The sequence below is a fragment of the Volvox carteri genome (assembly GCF_000143455.1).
Source record: "Volvox carteri f. nagariensis unplaced genomic scaffold VOLCAscaffold_27, whole genome shotgun sequence".
Lineage (NCBI taxonomy): Eukaryota > Viridiplantae > Chlorophyta > Chlorophyceae > Chlamydomonadales > Volvocaceae > Volvox > Volvox carteri.
Genome location: NW_003307570.1, coordinates 396,424 through 409,643, shown reverse-complemented (window position 1 = coordinate 409,643; position 13,220 = coordinate 396,424). Strand labels below are relative to the sequence as shown.

Sequence of the window (13,220 nt, the reverse complement as noted above, 5' to 3'; positions counted from 1 at the left end):
GGGGGGGGACCTCACGACTTGTGGGGTTCTCAGATGGGCTCCCGGCGGGGGGGAGGGCCCATGAGGAGGGGCCTGGGATGACATGGATGCAAGCCGGGAGAGTAGGTCGCGGATGGGTTGACAGTTAGGAAGTTAGGTGGTTGGGGGCGGGTGTGGTGGTTTGCCCAACGGCGCCAACCTGGGAGGGGGAGGGGATTAAAGGGACGAGAGAGTGAGAGGATGCGTGAGGGCCAGGTTGGGGAGAAACAGAGGCCGTGGCGGTTGACCGTAGCGAGCTGCGTGCGCGCATGTATGACCGTGTGGCGGAGGGGGTTTAGCGACATGGATGGGTGCGAGGGGGGGAGAGGGAGACGGGTGATGTGGACTAACACGGCAAGACGGGAGGAGCTGCGGGGTGTTGCGGAGGGGAGGAGCTGGATCCCGCGTCTTCACTTCACACCGGCAGTAGCAGCAGCAGCAGCAGCAACAGGCGGAAGGGGGGTTTGCCCCATCGGGGGGATGGGGGCCTGCGATACAGGGGGGGGGGAACTGCAGAGGGTTATGTCGGGCGCATGTAGGAAGCTGGTGCATGTCTCCGACACCTTCGGTCTTATTTTGCCTTATTGGTATGTGGGGCTGCATAGTAGTGTAGAGGTGCATAACCCTAGGGATGCGAGTGGCAACGGAGTTCCATAAGTGTTAAGGACTTCGGGTCGTTGTCCTCATGGTAATTGCCGTACTCGGCTGCAGGGCATTTTCTTGGGGAACGGGAATCGAACAGCGGAATTGCGGAAAGGGCTCCCGTGGGGCGGGGGGGGGGGAAACAGCGGTGGCAGCTTTCAGGAGTTATTCCGCCAGGACGGAGCTTTTGGTCCTGGCAGGATGGATTTAGTTCGTTGGGGGGACTTTTGGGGGCCTTCGAGAAGCATTTGGCGCGCCATGGCCGCACCGCCTATAGCACGTGGGACCGACAGCAATATGGTGCCGTGGTTATGGCGTTCTAAAGAGATGCCTAGGCTCGTTATGTAATTCTCGCACATACATATATACATACATACATACGTACATACATACATATATACATGCGTACGTACATAGGTACATACATACATACATACATACATACATACATACATACATACATACATACATACATACATACATACATACATACATGTTGACAGCCGCTGATATGCTATTGCGTCTTTGCCATGTAAAGTCTACTTGCTTACTTCGCGCCTTAAAACATTTCAGTAATTGGGTCCGCACAATGCGCCTGGCAGGCGCAAGGCTTTTCGGCGTAAGATCTTCTATAACCTGATTAGGACGGCGGGGGCCCTTACAATGTTCCCTGTACAGTACGACACATGCGGTTACAACGCTCGGGCAAGAAAGCGACATCAGGATTTTGTCCCGGTCCCATTGAAGCCTGGTGTGTGATCAGCCATTTTTGCGTGGTTGTGCCAACGCGGCGGCCAGCACTATCTAACGCAGTGGAATTTCTCTGTCGGAGTTCTTAATCAGGAACTGGGGATTTAGAGATGACGAAAGATGCCGAACCCTCTTCATACCGATCACATGGAGTGGTCCATACAATCGGTGTTCATTTGCTGCTGTAATCAATTTGCTTGTATGACGCCGGCGTTGTCAAACTTAAGTTTGCTTCCTAAGGGACCAACGCATGATAAAAAGCCCGAGAAAACCCCAGGGCTTCCTCTCGCAGCTCTTTGGACCTCACGATATCTTCTACACAGCACCTCATAGGTCCTTAGTTGCCAAAGGGTCAACTTCTCAAAAAGTGCAGGACGGAGTTCATGGCATATTCATTACGTAATGAATGATCCAGTGGGGTGAGAGCTTGATTTGATTGCTTCAGGACCGTCCTTTCATTGCCAACAGGAGCTTGCCAAGGGCCGTAATTGATGAGTCAGCAAATGAGCTCAACTTCCGCCCTTGCAGCAAGGAGATGTCAGGTGCCTGTTTCTGATCAAATAATAACCCTTCAGCATTTTGTAGACTTGATGTTATTTGTAGTGAGGACAAATAAGCCCTCCAGATATTCGTTAGCAAAGTATTGCACCAGCTGATGAATAATATACTGTATTGCAAGAAAATGAAACGAGTTACAGGGTTGTACCGTTGTGAAACAGTAATTAAGAGGAAAGCACCGTTACTTCGCCAACTGCCTAACCGTTGTGGGAGTAGGAGGTGCAGCGCTGGAGTCCTCCAATGCAGTACAGCACAAATACCATTAAAATCTTGTAATATATGTTAGAAAATGCGCCATGCTTTGTACTCTCCACCGCAACCTTGAACTTCTGCCAGTCCCTCGGGTCATTCCACATCACACGGCTTTCTTAATAGTTGCGTGGTATAAGTGATAGACGTAAGTGACATATGCTTCACAACCTCATGAATTTGAGGAACTGTCCTGATGAGGGGCTGACATGTGTATCTAAATGTATCGCGTATCTAAATTTTGGTCCGTACCAGATATCGCCGGTGAAAAAAGCACTTAATGCGTTTCGTCCACAAGTCTTATTCGTGAATGAACAAGTTCTACTCTTACTTGACTGAGTGAAGTTTGCGCGTCCATCTGGCGGTTGGGACAGGGGACGACCCGCTCAGGGACCTCCACGCAGGCTACGCCTGCGCGCTCATCGCCTTCCTCTCACAGCCGCGTCTTCCTGCAAAGCACCCAGAATACAGTTACAATATCAAATAAATTGGAAAAGCTGTGGCATATTTTGAGGACTCCTTTGCAATCTTTGGCGGTCGAGCTATCCCCATTTTCTTGTGGCATTACATCTTTGGATCAGAAATGGTAATCCAGATCGTTATACATGATATAGACTTCTTTGCCAGAAGCGAGCAAATGCTCACTATTGGACGTTGTCCCTTGCAGGCCACCAGTGAGCTGCGGTCATCTTCGGGGCAGTTCCTTTTCCTTCCTCTTGAGCTGCAGCTCCGTGTGTTGGAGGAGCTTGGTGGGCAGGACCTCTGCGCTGTTGAAGCAGCTTGCCGCGACTTGCGGCGCCTTGTAGCTGGGAATGCATACTTGTACCAGCGTGCACTAATGGAGGACTTCAGCTGCGTGATTCTACCTATATCTTGTCCATCGAACTGGAAGGCTCAGTATGTGTGAGTTGCCATGCTTCAAAGCTTGCTCTTGCGCGAAGCCCCTCTTTTTGGCCTTGAAGTTTGTATCGTATGCTAACAGGGACATGTTTATTCGCGCGCGTCTGGAGACCCTCGAGAAGTAAGTACCCTGTGCTTGCATTGAAGTGAACGGTTATTGGCTGAGCTCAGATATTTTTACCCTGACGTAGCTTGTGAATAGTACGCACATGTTGTGACTTGTGCCAAGTACCAGTCAATCTTGGCATCTGACCTTCAGGCAACGCCGCATATGCGAGGCCTTGAAGCAACGGCTGGACGAGCTTGATGATTTGCTGGGCGATGCCGATGATGTGCGAGGAGTCCTTGGCGCACCGGAGCTGCTAACCAGCGAACCTTCTTTGGTCCTCGCCATCGTTGGCGATATGGAGCAGGTGGGACCCACGCGGATGCGTTTGCGCGTTGACCAGATTTCGTTCTAAGGCTGGCGTCCTCGGATCCTGTGTCGCTATCCGGCGTTTGATGTGTTATCCTGGTGTCCGTCCACCTGTCCTCCTCGGCACGCAACCCATTCGATGGCACTTTCCTCGCGCTGGGCCATACGACAGGAGGTGCTGCAGCAGCGCTGGGATGCCTCTGAAGACCTCATCCTGGCGGAGACCAAGCTCTTTGCAGCACAAGCCGAGTTACAAGCTCTCCTTACCCGCGTCCCTCGTTGCTGGTGGCCTGCGGCACTTCATGCAGCCGCTGGGGGTCACCCAACTCAGCTTTAGCCGGAGCATCACCATCATCATGGTCATCATCACCATCATCACCATTACCACTTCCACCCATCCTTTAAGGTCATTCGACATGCTTGCTGTATGGGAAGGTCCGTGAATGTGGCTGGCAGGGCGTCCACCTCAGCAGCATTTTACGCCCCCCAAAGGCATCAGCACCCACAAGCTTTGGGAGGCCCAGCCCCAGATGCGAAGCCATCGCCCCCGCTGCCGGTGTGACGGCATATGCGCTGTCAGGCTCAAGAAATTGTTGCGGCTCAAGGCTGCAAGAATGCCATGCGGCGAGATTGAAATATGTGGTTTATGCCTGGGCCTGATCGGATGGAGACAAGTGCTGTGCCTTTCGGTTTCAGCTCGTCCGACGAGAGCTATACCTTGTTGTTAGCGTGAAGGTCGCAGGAGCGGCAGGGCATCTGTTTCTCTCTCTCTCTCTCTCTCCCCCTTATTGGTCGTGCGCAGCGCCAGGTATGATGTCCTGTGGGACTGTTTGACCAGTTGTTCGAAAGAGTCGAGACCTGATGATGCAGTGTAGTCAACTGCTAGGAGAGAGTCCAAATAAGTACTAGACGCGGCGATGCGGCGGTTTAACAGAAGCGACAGCGGTTTTCTCTTTTTTGGAGAGCCCCCGCTTGCTTGCATTTGCCCGCAGCAGCGCCTGAGGCCGGACGCAGTGGGAAAGTGGATTGATGTCGCCGGGTGCGTTTAGGTCGTCATCGGTTGAATTCAATTTCCGCTGCAATGCGTTTCATATGCCGCGTATTGCACGGTTTGGGCTTCTAGTCCTCCTGCACCCTGGCTGGCTGGCTGGCTGGCTGGCTGGTTCCGTGCCAGGTTGACTGTGGCGGCGTAGAGCCTATGCGCCGTGCCCAGCCCTGCCCAATGGATGCGATGGAGATCGCAAAGAAAATAAATGTTGCATGTTTATGCTGCTGATGTTGCTGCTGCTGCTGGTAGCGTTGCTGTATAGAGTGACCCCTGCGAGTGCGCGGAGAACGTTGCTGGTTGAAGAAGGCTTGTGGGTATGGTATGGTTTGTTAGGGTACGGTACGGTACGGTAACAACGTGGTGGCTTTCTTTGCACACCTTTGCGAAGTCTTCTTTCCTTACGAAACGAAAATCCGAACGCAACGCGCGCTATTTACCCTTGACCGTTCGAGGGTTTAAAAGCCGTGTTTGCTACCTCTATGTGGTACTGCATGCTCTGTTTCGCTTGGTGCTCGACCGTTTGTACTCGGCGTCGTCTGTCGTGTGGGGCATGGCAGCTCGCAGGTGTACCTCTGTGTGTGTGTGATGCTTGTTTGTGTGTTTGTCACATTGCTGCTCATGCGAGGCGTTGTTGCCAGATGCCGCATTTCATGCCTCTGCTTTACAGTCCTTGATGAATCGAGCTGAAGCCTTGGCAACTGTCAAAGTAATATCTACTACCTGTTGTGAATGCGTTTTGAAGCTGGTGTTGCATTTATGCACAGTTTGTGTTGCAATCGTGTGTGTATGCCTCCTGTATATGATCCTTGTCGTAGTGGTAGTCGTACGGTTGTACAGGTAATTTCCGAATGACCTGGAGACGCCGGAGGCTGAGGAGCTTGTCTGGCTCCCAAACACACGGGCGCTGTGAGGGTGGACGCACCTTTCGAGTGCAGCCCAGGATGACACCCGTAGCTCCACACACAGGTCCGTGCGCTCGTCCTCCCGCGCTCCTTAACACCAGAAAATTAGGTCACCAGTTAGGCAGAGGCTATCAGGCTGTCATGTTTTGTGATTGGTGCGACTCACTGCAGTCTTGTGCACTTGAAAGTACTAGAGAACAAAACGTTTGGTTTTTGAGTGTGTGTGTGTATGTATGTCGGTGTAGTGCCGTCAGAGTGTGCCCAAACGTGTGAAGAGGCCTAGAGGTATTTCATGGCGACGTTCGCACTCCCTGCTCCATTACGCGCACGCATAGGACCTAGATATGCAAAAATAAGCATTTGAGAGCGCGGCGCTTTGACGTAGAGGAGGCGATCGCGTTGTATATACACATCGCTATTTGAGGTGCCGCTGCACCGCACGTTTGCTTGTTTGCACTACTGCTGGAGGGTTGTGACGTAGCCACAGCACTGTTGTGTATCGCTTGGTTGAAAGGTTGTTGGCCAGCAACGATCGTTTTGTGGGCCCCTGTTGTGGGCCCCTGCTTTCTGTTGATATCCTAGCATGGCCTCCCATTGCTGCTTGAGCAGGCCACGTACTTTGTGGCTCCTTTGAGCGCCTGCGGCGGCAGCTGCTGCGCCCATGTGTATCTCGCTCGCTTAGATCTACCGTGCGGGTGATGCGACGCAGCGGATGCCGTGCATGGATGTGTCGCTGGCGGTGGCATTATTGTGGTGGCTCCGGCAGATTCCCTTCCGGCCGCTGTACGCTGTACCATTTCATGTGGCTGCTTACCGTTTCAACATAACATTTTTTTGTTTTCTTCTCTTTTGGGGGTTGGGGGGAGCGCATCACAGCCCCATGGATACTGCCTAGGTAGAGACTCGTGCAGTTGCCGGAAAGGGCGGAAATGACGTGGTGGGATTTGCTTTTCTGCTCTGCTAGGGATTGCCCGGAAAACTTTACTTGATAGGCTGTATCTGGCTGTTTCTTCGCTTCTGCATCTTGGCTGTAGCCTTATGTGGGCGCTGCGGGGTATGTATCGAAGTAAGGTTACCCAGGTTGTTGACATTCTTGTCCGGCAATGTTTTGCTCCAGGTTCCAGTTCAATGCCAGAGCAACTTATTGCGCGCGCGCGCGTTTCCGTGGTGAAGCGCGATTCACAAGGACGATGGGAAGCTTGCTGCCGTCGAGTCGCTGTGTAGAGCGTGTGGTGCGATTTGGTAGCTGGGGAGGTGTTAGCTATATAGGTCTGCGTCTCATCGCATAGCAAGGTATTTTTGCGCTTCGATCCGTTAAGAGTGGTCATCATTTCCTTCCTTGCATTAGGGTGTTTAGGACACACCGCTGCGGGGAGAGGTTGTGCATAGTGCAACGGTGCATATGTATCGTACAGTACGTGTTTTTGTTGGCCACTTGTGGGGCCTGAAGTCCCCGGCTCTGTCTGATTTGAGCATTTGCGGACGCAACAGCCGGTACCCCTCGGCAGAGAAGGGTTGCCCCGCAATGACTCTCCGGGCCGCTCGGCATCCCGCCATTGGCGTGGTAGTAACTTGCCACTACTGATATGCATCATTACATCATACGCCCCACCCACATTGCTGATTGGACGATAGCGGATAGTCAAAATTAGCCTAGCTGCGCGCTGCCGCTCGCCGCAAGCTGAGAGACCTGCGTTGGGTTTTGAGCGGGCGGACCGACGGTGTTGTCGGCGTGGTGACTTGAGATGGGGGCTTAATGGATGTCTTTATGGAGAATGTGGCTTTGCGTGTATCTATATCTATCTGCCTTCCGAGGACCTATTCACTCTCTGGAAGGACATGTGAAGCCGTTTGGGCAGCAAAGCCGCTGACGTAGTTTGCCGCGCTGCAGTTTAGGGTCATAAAGAGTTTGGAACCACCAGAGTATTACGGCCCAAGGTTTGCAACGGCGCATACACTATGTGCACATGACCCATGTACCTCGTGACGCACACCATGGTGACGCGGCGCATGGTTTTTGGCTTCTGTTACGATGCTATGATACGTTCTTGTGTGTGTGTTTGAGTGTGTCCTGATATGGCGAGTGGTGTGTGAATTCTTGCACCTGGCTGTCCGGTGCCCTTGGATGGAGAAAAGTATGCTAACGCTTCATTGACCCTGTGGGGTTAATTACCATGGGCTATCATTGCCGCGACCAACCTGTGGTGCGAACAGAATCAGGACTGTCGAGTGTCGTTTTACTATGCGCTGTATATCCGTATTTGATGGCGAAGGATGTTTAATTTTATTTTCGGTCGTGCGAATTAGCATGCGAAATTGAATTTTGTTACAACATTTGCGTCTTTAACAGAATCCACTCGGTTCGTTTAGTACAGAAGTAACCAAGACACATTGCAGTTGCATTGAGCAGAGTATAATGTCTATACGGAAGTCGACAAGGAAATATGGAAGTGGACCAGTAAAACCCACAACAACGAACAATCTCATCCCGCCACCTGCGCCCACGGCAAGTGCATAACCTGCTTCAGGAGCTCGCGGCTCATCAGTCCTGACGAAGTATCTTTCAAACCCGCAGATGATCCGTTGACCGGTCACATTATATCACAAATTTACGCGAAACGTATATGAAGCCCTAGAAACGCTGCTGCGCAGAGGTTGTTGTACACCGGGAAAATCCCTAACCAGAATTACCCTTCTCGCCGCTGCTCCGAAATCCCCAACAGGACCACCTGTCAACCCGGATAGTCAGGGTCGGAACCCTATCGCAAGGTCATATCAGCAGCTTCAGGTCCTCCACGCTAAGCGGCCAGTACTCCCCCCGATGAATTGCCGCCACACCCTCCATGTAGCTTGGATAGCGCAGCTCCAATCCCAACTCCGATTTGATGAGTCGGTTGCAGACCCGCTTCTCCTCAAGAGCTCCAACGGCAGCGGGGGCCGGGCCAGGGTTGCGGCCAGTGCCACTGTCGCCGTCACTCCCGGCGCCACCAGAGGAGCTGCATTTGACACTCTTTTCCGACGGTGGTGGCATCACCACCGCCGGCGACACTGCAGTAGCAGTAGCAGCAGCTGTGGCGTCGGGAGCCGTGTCGGGTAGCAGCTGCAGCTGCGGGGGGGTTGATACTCCAACATGGTCGCCATCCGCGGGCCTTCCAGCCAGGAGTGATCTGGCGTACGACACGACTTCCGTACGTGGTGCCGGGTCGTCGTCCACGACGTTGTACACGCTCCCTGGCCTCGGCGCCGCTATGCTGGCATTAAGCACGGTACAAATGTCGTACACGTGGCAGCGCGCTGTGTAGCGCTGGCGGCCGCGGCGCTGCTTGCTGGCGGAGAGATCCGCGAGCTGTTGTTGTTGTTTGGGATGTGGAGGGGGAATTAAAAGAGGCATTAATTAAAATTGAAGAAGTTAATAAATTAAAAAAAAATCTTTAGGAAGAAATCATGTGCGTTTACGCTACTACACCCTTTATACATGTAAAGCAATTCATAAGTTAAAATGTCTTCAAAAGAAGTCATTACACTATTAGTATCCAGAACCACGCACGACTAGGCCTCAAACCCACATCACATGCGCAAGCGGGGATTCAACCTTAAGCTGGAATTAGGGTTTAGGAGGGGCCAGGTTCCGATGCCCACAAGCGGTGCCTGGCGACGCAACTGTGCACATACCCAACAGCGCAAGACGTTGCGCGCTGACAGCTTACGGGCGAAACAATTTCCAAACGGATCATATAAATTAATTACTGTAGCTCGCGGCATTAGATAGCAGCAGCCTAAGCATCATGTGCGGATTTCTCAACATGAAAGTCGAAAGACGAAATCTTGTTATTCCGCAACCTACCTCAGACTTAAGGGTGTCCAACACGCTGCGTCCCGGACCATAGATGCCTGCAGCACAAAAACGTGCAATCACAGCACAAAGCCGCGCAGATTTTACGCCGTAGCCACAAACAGAAAGCTTTTAATCTCTTTCGGCAAAACGAACTTAAGTCCCCAATTCATGGCATCACAGCCTCGACTGGGAGGTATCCTGGGGCCGCAATAATTTGCCGTACCGAGCTATACGACACGTATTATTATTGGGGTGGCTGCGGGGCAAGAAAAAAAACACGAAATCCTGAGGCAGCGACAGCGTCTTCAGGCACTGGAGAGCATCGCACGGGACCTGTCAGAGGGTCACAGCGGGATCTCTCTTTTCCGGTCTCAGCCCTAACTAGCAAAAGAAGGTCAGGTAGGGTAACAAAGCGTTTTGTTCTTTTCGGTTTTGGGGGCGCCTGTGGGATTTGGGGGCCTTTAATAAGCTTTGGGGGCTTTGGCAAAGCGGTGATCGGGATCAGTCCCGGGAGGAATCCACGACAACGCATGGAGGGGAAGGGTGGTGGTGGTGGAAATGAAAGGGTGAAAGGGGCTTGGGTACGTGTCCGGCCCTATAGCTGGCCCGCCCACCTTCCCCTTATCCCTGGTAACAAGCACCATTCGTGGTATGTGTTGGCGGGAAAATACGGAGATCATGGGGGTGGGGGTGGGAAAGGGATGACCTGTACCCTGTTCCGTGCCCTCACAACTTCTTACCTTCATACCCCCTGCCCCTGCCCCTGCCCCTGCCCCTGCCCCTGCCCCTGCCCCTGCCCCTACCCCTGCCCCTACCCCTGCCCGTACCCGTATCCGGCCGCAACTTCACCAGTGATGCAGTCGCTTACCTCCCAGACGAAAAATGTGCGTCGGCAGGCCGTACTGATCGTACATTTGCATCCACGCCGCCTCAGCCTCTTGGCGAACAATTGCTTTTGAGCTGGTCTGCCGGCATGGCGAGCTGCGGGAACTCGCGCGTGCATGTGGTGCGTGTGTGTGTGTGTGTGTGTGTGTGTGTGTGTGTGTGTGGTTGAGAGGAGATGCGCGTGCGTGTGCGGGGGAGTGAGTCGATGTGGAGGCGGGGGAAAAGGAGATGTACACTTGTAATGTTGGGGGCGTGCGTGCCTGAGGAGGCCAACGATGGAGAGAAGTTCAGCTCATGAGATCAGACAGCAGATTCCAACCACCGGGCCGCAAGCACGGCGAGCACCGCATCGTCTCTTCACGTATCAGCGTTCCAAAGCGCACAAGCAGGCAGTGAGGTAGGGAGGGAGGTAGGGAGGTAGGGAGGTAGGGAGGTAGGGAGGTAGGGAGGTAGGGAGGTAGGGAGGTAGGGAGGTAGGGAGGTAGGGAGGTAGGGAGGTAGGGAGGTAGGGAGGTAGGTAGGGGGGTAGGTAGGTAGGGAGGGATGGAGGGATGGATGGAGGGATGGAGGGAGCATGCACAGAGGCGCCCCGAGTGGCACTTAGGGTCACACTAACAGAAGTAGGCTGATGGTTTGCGTGTAGAGAGCTTCGGCCGTGTGCCAGCAGAATGTAGCCATTTCGACGGTCAACGGTAATTTGCACCCTCAACCCTCTCCCGGAGTAGGGAGAGTGGTTAAGCGGAGCCAGACGCGTGTCTTGGCTGAGCCCGCGTCCCCTTTCCTGAACTGTCCCAGCTCCCAGCTCCCACGCGCGCCCACCTCTCATCAACCCACTCCCCTTGCCAGTCTCCGTACACCCCTGTGTACGACATAAATCATGGGCAAACACATAACTCATGCGTAAAGGGCTCACGGTGATGGTGATGATGATCACGGTGATGGTGATGATGATGATGATAATGGTGACGGTGATGGTAATGGTAGTGACAGTGGCGTTAGGTCAGGGCGCAAGGGAGGGCTCGCAAGGGTGAGATCGGCTGCTCGCACCTGTGCTGCTCAGATAGCCAAACCAGGCAATGCGACCCGAGGCCGCCAGGGTGCGTAGCAGGGCTTTCTGAGCAGATAGAACCTGTTAAAACACGTGGGGTGTGGTGAAGTTGGGAAAGTTTACGGCTCTACGAAGCTTGCGTTGCGATGAGCGCCTCTATCTGCACTGTTACGACACTTTCGGAGCATAACTTTAAGCATGACATGACGAGATGTGGTACGAGCATGCGCTAGATAGCGGCGAGTTCTTGTGACGAAGGCGGCGCGAAAAACGGCGGCGGCAGCCCTTAGGAGGAGCGGATGAGAAGGGCTGAAGGGAGTGAATGGGTGCAATGCAAGTGATGGAGTGGTCTGCACGCTACCGCAGCAAGGAGGGGGGCTCCGTGACTCCAGGGACGGACCGGAGTTCGGCCGACGCAGGTCAGTTGGGTTGCGTGAAAAAGTGACCAGCTATGCGTAAAGCGGAAGAGGGGTGTTTGGACGTGGTGACCGTGGGTGACGGGGGTTGCTGCAGGTCTGTTACGAGGAAACGGCGCCCCCTTGGTGGCGTGCTGTTGAGCTGTTGAGAGGGGCGATACCGCGACCTGTTGTAGTGTTTTTGAAGCTTGGTTTGAGTTGTCTACCCCTTGAAAACCCTTGGCGTACCGGGTCGTACAGCGCGATAGCCAAAGGCGGGACGCTGCTCAGCACGTAAGGGCTGTCCTCGAGATGGTTGGTGAGCTCCTCGCTGCGTGGAAACATGCAAGGTGATGTATGTATGTGTTAGCTACGAGGCAGACGCTTGGCTGTACGAGCACGCATGTATTGTTCGTTGCACGTGAAAAGAAAATGTTGTAGCTTTTCCTCTTCTCACTTCAATCCGACGCCGCGTGCTGGGTCATAGATGTCGACCGCCCAGCCCTTTGCGCGAAGGCCATCGACACGGGCTTGTGTCCGGCAAGTCCCGCTGACTTTCCTGTACATTTTAAAATGGCAACAACATGTAAAAGGCATCCACACCTCAATCCGCGAAAATTTGCTGGCGTCGTAATGTCGGCAGTTGCTCATTTGAGAAATGTCGCACCATCCGTCCGCCGCAAGCCAGTTGCCGAGAGCAACGCTCGTGTAGCCAAGACCAAATATGAAGATGCTCTTTTTTTGTGTGGCAATTGGATTCGACTGCAGGGCAGCGCGGACCCTAACGTGGGTAGTCTTTCTCCTGAGTGCGGATGGCACACCCGAAGCAATCTTGCCGGGAGACGCAGGCCTAGGACGCTGCCCGACTTGGATCACGCCCGGCGGCATCCCTTTATGGAAAGTAAGCTTGCATAACCGACGGGGCGGCCAGCGCTTCACTGGATACGATATATTTGGAATGGGTACGGTATCCAACGCAGTACAGCCTGCGTAATAGCCTCAACCTCCATTTCATTAAATTCACACGTGCACACGAATGTCCTGTCATTAATGATCGTCGGTTACCTCTGTTGTTCTATGCAGACGACCTTACTTTGTTCGCGACCTCGTTGGCACGCCTCCAGTTCTCGCTTAAGCTGCTTATTGAGTTCTGTGCTGCTTTTGGTATGCGCTGCAACGTTCGGAAATGTGAGGCCCTTGTTGTGGCTGCTTCCGTTGATGTCGTTAAGAGGGCGTTTGAGGGGGTGAGGCTCATGCTTCCTCTCCGTACTGATGGGTCGCTTTGGCACCCACCCATGGTTGGTAGTTTACTTGTTCCTAGTCCTATTAACTGGTGTGGTCGCGTTAGGTACTTGGGTCTCTATTGGGGCCCTGCGTCCCCGTTTGCGAGTTGTGTCAACGAACTTTTGGAAGCAGGGCGACGGGCTATGTTCGGTCTTAGTAATCGGTTGGATGAGAACAGGGTGTGGGCTCCTGCCGTTCGGCTTCAAGCGTTCGACACCCAGGTCCGTTCGGTTCTCTGTTATGGTGCTGAGGTCTGGGGTCCTGATAGGATTGTCTCCGTCCTGCGGCTAG

The 13,220-nt window shown here is 53.5% G+C and overlaps 2 protein-coding genes across 2 annotated transcripts; one reads left to right on the top strand and one right to left on the bottom strand.

Annotated features, from left to right (window-relative positions):
- Window positions 1-1,816: 1,816 nt before the first annotated feature.
- Window positions 1,817-4,366, top strand: VOLCADRAFT_92620 (uncharacterized protein; the record flags this gene model as incomplete). Its single annotated transcript, XM_002952036.1, has 7 exons — window positions 1,817-1,829; window positions 1,939-1,952; window positions 2,885-3,120; window positions 3,200-3,238; window positions 3,377-3,530; window positions 3,841-3,967; window positions 4,335-4,366. 7 exons carry the CDS (start codon window positions 1,817-1,819, stop codon window positions 4,364-4,366), a joined length of 615 nt encoding a protein of 204 aa, XP_002952082.1.
- A 3,886-nt stretch (window positions 4,367-8,252) lies between these two features.
- On the bottom strand, window positions 8,253-12,212 carry VOLCADRAFT_92619 (uncharacterized protein; the record flags this gene model as incomplete). Its single annotated transcript, XM_002951965.1, has 5 exons — window positions 8,253-8,828; window positions 9,327-9,373; window positions 11,250-11,331; window positions 11,895-11,976; window positions 12,103-12,212. The coding sequence occupies 5 exons, from the start codon at window positions 12,210-12,212 to the stop codon at window positions 8,253-8,255; spliced, it is 897 nt and encodes a 298-aa protein (XP_002952011.1).
- Window positions 12,213-13,220: the final 1,008 nt, after the last annotated feature.